Here is a 5775-nt window from a genome sequence, read left to right as displayed (position 1 = left end):
CTAAAAATTACATACATCACTTTATCCCAAAAATGTCAGTAATCATGTTACATGACTGTGTATTAGATCTTAGAATTAAATTAAGCCTCGACCATGGATTTAAATTAACAAAACATATTTCTGAACTACCCATCTTAACATTTCCATAGCTAAGGAGTTAGAGTAGTGCAAAATTGTTATTTATAGCTCCCTTGAAACCATTAAGCATAGACGGCCTCTGAAACCCAAAAGAGATACTGGGCACTTTAATAAATGAGCAAGTATGATGAGACATGCGCCATTTGGTTTTGAACCTTAAATGTCAAAGTTCAGGATCTAGTCATTCTTGTTAGCTATGACCAAACACTTCCAGACCTCTCTAATCAGGGTTAAGAACCAAATAAAGAGCTTACCCAGATATTCATTTTATACAGAAAGCACAGGTTAATAGATTCTTCAGTTGAATGACCTTTATTTCAACACTATCTGCTACAAACTTATTAAAAGCATTGTTTAAATTTCAGCAACTGTCCACAAGATAAAAATTGCCGGTGACTCTACTGGCAGTAGAGATGGACATGGGCCTCAACTCACTACAGCAAATTGGGGCACTTCATCACTGCTAGCAGTATACTTTTGTGATTAAAGTGTGTAATCCTGCTCCTACTGAATTTAGTGTCAAAATTTCTCATCGACTCCAACAGGAGGAGAATCATGGTTGAAGGTCTTCATTTTACAACAGTGTCAACCTAGGAAGTTTTTACACAAAAAAATTATGTACAACGCCATTGAAATGACCTGAATCCGTCATTAAGCCCAAGATAAGTGGGTGGCATTTTTAAAAACAAATAATTTAATCAGAGACAAGTCTCAAGGGGTTTTGAAGTCTGGTAAGTCTTTTCATCTGTTTGCAAATATAAGTTTTGATTTTAGAACCTTCCTGTTTTTCCTGCCTGCATGTTATTAGAGGATAAGTGGGTAGGAGTAACATGTATGCTACTCTAGTTTCAGTTGGGAAATAGTACTCAATGAGGTTTCATTGCAAAGGGCACAGGTATTGTACTGACGTTACTCCCCGAAAGTCTATGATGTTTCTAAAAGGAACGGGAGGGAGGGGAAGGGTTATGGATATACACTGGTGCACACACACGGAATCTAGCATGTAAGAGGGATTACGGGAGGCTGCAACATTCTGAAAAATAGTTGCACAAAAAGGTTTTTTTGTTTTTGTTTAACAATTGTACTGTACCAGGGCCTGACTCACCTCTCAGTCACTGAAAGGAATTAGATTAGGTTTTATTCAAAACCGGCTGTAAAGTCTTTGTACAAAATGGATTTTTTGCTGGTATTAATTTGTTAGTGTTCTCAAGATAAAATAATGAATACTAAAATCCTCCTGTCTTTACACAGGGCTTGATTCTGTGACTTGATCCTGGCTAAGAGGGAAGTGGCGAGTGCTCTCACTTCAGGTATTTTCAGCTGAAGTTACTTATGAGTGTTAGGCTACCAACACTGAATTTTTAAGCCACTAATAAAAGTGAGCATTCTTTTAGACAATTATATTGACTTTACAAAACTAAAAAGGAGAGAATGACATTTTGACCTACCAACATTGTCAGCAATAATAATAAACCCATCTTTAATACCAGAATATACTTTTATAGTTACTTACCATAACAATTTTACAAGGTACCTTTAACTTATTTGAAATAGTCAACTCCAGATTCCCTGCAGAGACTGATCTTTTCTCAATCCCATATTTCATGGAAATTCACAAAATAAGTGCATCTATAAAACCAGCAAATGATTGATTGAAAATAAAGCTTACTTCAATTGACGTGATGCACTTATTTCAACAAAATATTATAAGACTTATTCTTTTCTGTTCTGAACAGCACGCCATACAAATTGCATCTACAAAATATCAAGCAATGCTTCTGTTTGTTTGGTCACCTGCAAAATCCTTACCTAGGACTACAAAAATAAGACTTCTGGGTTATTTTATATACATGAAATTCCATGATTGTTTATTTACATAGATACCAAAAGCAGAAGAAAAAATCCAACAAAAAACCCCACACCATAGGACCTCTAGCATCAAGTCCTCTTCTTGCCCCCCAAAACTTTATACAATTACCAAAGTGTCTTTTCATGTCATTTCATCAATAATGCTACACATAGCGGCATCTTTGTCTAAAACCTGATCTTTCTTGCAGCCAGCGCGTTCTCTCTGCTGTTCATTCTGTCCAATACAATTGCTGCGGTCATCGATATCCATGGGCTCAGTTTTTAACCTCATCCCTCCCTCTGAATGAGGCAAATCATCAGGTAAGGAGGCCAGGCAGTTCTGGATCATTTCTACAACTCGTTCTAAATGCTTCTGAAACCTCTCAGCAGTCTCCAAACGCTGACGTTTCTGCACCTCCATCATAACCCTTAGCGTCTCCCTGGCTTGGTGGGGTCGATATTCGTTTATAAGATGATGGACATGGACAAAAAGCAGTTTTAAGTCTTCCAGTTTCTCCTCCCGTTTTATGCTGCCTGGGCTCCTTATCAAGATATCCAAGAGGTCCAAAAAGTTTATCAGGATAGACATATTGAGTTTCCTTAGTTCCTTCTTGTGGTCAAACTGCATGGGATGCAATCGTTCAATGCCTTGGCTTTCCAAGGGTCGAATAATGAGGTCATCACACTGGAATTGGTTACCAAACATCATGTAGCTGTCTTTCACAGGTGGTGGAGGCTTAGGGGCTAGACCTTTCCGAATATTTTCATCTGTATATTCCTTTATATACTGCATTGGAGGTGGAGGGAGAGCACTCACTTGCTGAGGTTCACCCATTGTGGCGGATGAAAGTACCTATGGAATAATCCATAAAAATGTAGAATTAGGCTAGTTATAATTAGTTTTACAGCATATCTAAATATAGTGCAGCTACCCCTTTCAGCAAATGTGATGTAAGGTTACTGCAAAAAGAAAAGGAGCACTTGTGGCACCTTAGAGACTAAAATTTATTTGAACATAAGCTTTCGTGAGCTACAGCTCACTTCATCCGATGAAGTGAGCTGTAGCTCACGAAAGCTTATGCTCAAATAAATTTGTTAGTCTCTAAGGTGTCACAAGTGCTCCTTTTCTTTTTGCAAATACAGACTAACACGGCTGCTACTCTGAAACCTGTCAAAGGTTACTGCTAGAAAGATACCACCTGTCCCATCAAGATCTCCAATTAGACCTTGGCTTTCAATATTAACAGTGAGTTCTTTAATCACTTCTTATGTTGGCAACTATAGGAAAATGGACTATACATGCTACAAGGTTATTTTTAAAAACAGCGTTGTTCTTTAGATCCAAATTTAGTATTTACCAATCATGGTAGGGACTGGTCTATCAAAATTACAAGCTGAAGTTCTTCGTTTATCCACAGAACAGGTATAGCAACAGAGCAAGCTTTTCTCCCACTAGTTAATGTACCCTGGTCTCGAAGAGCTTCTAGAGGCACAAGCCGGGTTCAGCCTTGACACTCATTCAGTGCTTGGGATCTTTTTTTTTTTTGCAGGTTTCTCTTAATCATAGAATATCAGGGTTGGAAGGAACCTCAAGAGATCATCTAGTCCAACCTGCTGCTCAAAGCAGGGCCAATCCCCAATTTTTGCCCTGATCCCTAAATGGCCCCCTCAAGGATTGAACTCACAACCCTGGGTTTAAGCAGGCTAATGCTCAAACCACTGAGCTACACCTCCTCTGCTCGGACTGTAGATGAGGGTGTTATGTTTGGTGTTTGAGAGTCAGACACTTGTCCACTGCAAATGAGGCAGAAACCTTCCTAAATTTCACACGGGCCAGTAAGCAGCCATCAGATGTAGACACTTTCCATCCCTGCCACCTTAAGCCACGTCGGACTGGTCACAAAGATAAAAGGCTCCATTATGTCCATAACCAGCCCCCTGACCACACAGCCCCCAGCTTTGGATGAGTCACTCCAATGATCAATTTAAAAACAATCAGACACAGCATAACTCTCCTTCAAAAAGACAAAACTTTAAATGGATCCAAAATGAGGGAGGATCCCCAACTCTCATCCTTGCAAGTGAGGCTGGGTCACTGAGTTGATAACAAGCCACCCTGAAATGGTCTCCCCCAGGCCCTTGTCAGCAGTGAGCAAAGCCCCAGCCTGGGGGAAGGGTGGTACAGGGCTTAGAGCATTTGCCTAGCACCAAAGAAACCTGGGTGTAATCACCCACCTCTCCACTCATTTCCTGCATCACCTGAGGCAAGTCACTGCGCCCCTGGCAGTGAGAAGGAATCACTAGGGGCTGCAAGCGGCCCATTACCTCCGGCGACAGGCCCTGTACATCTTAGGCGAGCCCCAGACACCGCTGCCAGGTACCTGCCTGGGGCGGGGGTTGGCTGGGCTCAGTGGTGCTGGGGGGGGAGCCGGGAGGGGGTTGGCTGGGCTCAGTGGTGTGACTGGGCTCAGTGGTGCTGGGGGGGGAGCCGGGAGGGGGTTGGCTGGGCTCAGTGGTGCTGGGGGGGGGAGCCGGGAGGGGGTTGGCTGGGCTCAGTGGTGCTGGGGGGGGGAGCCGGGAGGGGGTTGGCTGGGCTCAGTGGTGCTGGGGGGGGGAGCCGGGAGGGGGTTGACTGGGCTCAGTGGTGCTGGGGGGGGAGCCGGGAGGGGGTTGGCTGGGCTCAGTGGTGCTGGGGGGGGGAGCCGGGAGGGGGTTGGCTGGGCTCAGTGGTGCTGGGGGGGGGAGCCGGGAGGGGGTTGGCTGGGCTCAGTGGTGCTGGGGGGGGGAGCGGGGAGGGGGTTGGCTGGGCTCAGTGTTTGCTGGGGGGGGGAGCCGGGAGGGTTGCTTGGCTGGCTCAGTGGTGCTGGCGTGGGGGAGCCGGGGGACTGGTCATGGTGCTGGCTCAGGGGTTGGTGGCCAGTGGTGGGGGGGGAGCGGAGGGGGTTGGCTGGGGGCGTGGCTGGGCTCTGTGGTGGTGGGGGGGGGAGGGCAGGGAGGGGGTTGGCTGGGCTTCAGTGGTCTGGGGGGGAGACGGAGGGGTTGGCTGGGCTCTGTGGTGATGGGGGGGGAGCGTGGAGGGGGTTGGCTGGGCTCTGTGGTGATGGGGGGGCGCGGGAGGGGTGAGCTGTTGGTGGGTGGTGGGCTCGTGGGGGGAGCCGGGGGGGGGGTGGCTGGGATCCGTTGTGGTGGGGGGGGAGCCGGGGGGGGGAGCTGGGGCGGTGGCTGGGCTCTAGGGCGCCCGGAGGGGGGGTGCTCCACGTGCAGGCCCCTCGGCCCCAGCGCTCACCTGGCGGCGGCGGCGGCTCCCCTGAGCGGCCCGGCCACAGACTAGCGCAGCCTCCCGCCGACCCCCTCCGCTCCGTCCCGCCCTCGCTTCCGGCGACCGCAGCGCCCTCCTTTCTCCCATTGGCTCGCGGGGACGGCCGTGGGGCGGAGATGTCGTCGTTTGATTGGCTCTTCCCAACGCCAGTCACAGACCTGCCCCGCCCCTTCGCCGTCGGCCGGCTCCGCGGAGCATGCTGGGAATGGATGCCAACGCAGGAGGGAGGGAGGCAGCTGTGCTTGGCGCGCATGCGCACGGGGTGTGTGGCTCTGCGTCCCTCTCTGGGGCCATCTCCCCAGGGCAAAGGGCAGGGTCACAAGGGGAAGGGGAGGGGGAGGGGAAGGGGTGGCTAGCCCAGTCCTCCCCCCAACCCTGCCCCCCATTGCACCCCCAAACCCCCCCTTACTTGCACTTACACCTCAGGGGCACTGGCTGCTTCCTACTCCTGGCCGGTGGGGGGTGAATGC

General features: G+C 48.5%; 1 protein-coding gene across 3 annotated transcripts; it reads right to left on the bottom strand.

Annotated features, from left to right (window-relative positions):
* Nucleotides 1–434: 434 nt before the first annotated feature.
* Nucleotides 435–5419, bottom strand: MED7 (mediator complex subunit 7). 3 transcript variants are annotated; one of them, XM_038413255.2, is made up of 2 exons: nucleotides 5273–5419; nucleotides 435–2839 (listed from the first exon to the last, which is right to left on the bottom strand). In XM_038413255.2, exons 1-2 carry the CDS (start codon nucleotides 5390–5392, stop codon nucleotides 2129–2131), a joined length of 831 nt encoding a protein of 276 aa, XP_038269183.1. In that variant the 5' UTR covers nucleotides 5393–5419; the 3' UTR covers nucleotides 435–2128. The 3 variants fall into 3 exon arrangements, with proteins under 3 accessions (XP_038269183.1, XP_043376205.1, XP_038269184.1); XM_043520270.1 differs by having other exon boundaries at nucleotides 435–2841; nucleotides 5278–5394; XM_038413256.2 differs by lacking the exon at nucleotides 5273–5419 and adding an exon at nucleotides 4222–4348.
* Nucleotides 5420–5775: the final 356 nt, after the last annotated feature.

Source organism: Dermochelys coriacea, chromosome 8 (assembly GCF_009764565.3).
Source record: "Dermochelys coriacea isolate rDerCor1 chromosome 8, rDerCor1.pri.v4, whole genome shotgun sequence".
In the NCBI taxonomy this organism is placed as follows: Eukaryota; Metazoa; Chordata; order Testudines; family Dermochelyidae; genus Dermochelys; species Dermochelys coriacea.
Note: the sequence above shows the minus strand (reverse complement) of the source record. Positions and strands in the feature narration are given on the sequence as shown.

Coding starts and splice junctions, on each gene's coding strand:
- MED7 (XM_038413255.2), bottom strand. CDS start 5,392: ATGGGAGAAAGGAGGGCGCTGCGGTCGCCGGAAGCGAGGGCGGGACGG. Junction 2,840..5,272: donor GGAGCCGCCGCCGCCGCCAG/GTGAGCGCTGGG, acceptor ATTATTCCATAG/GTACTTTCATCCGCCACAAT.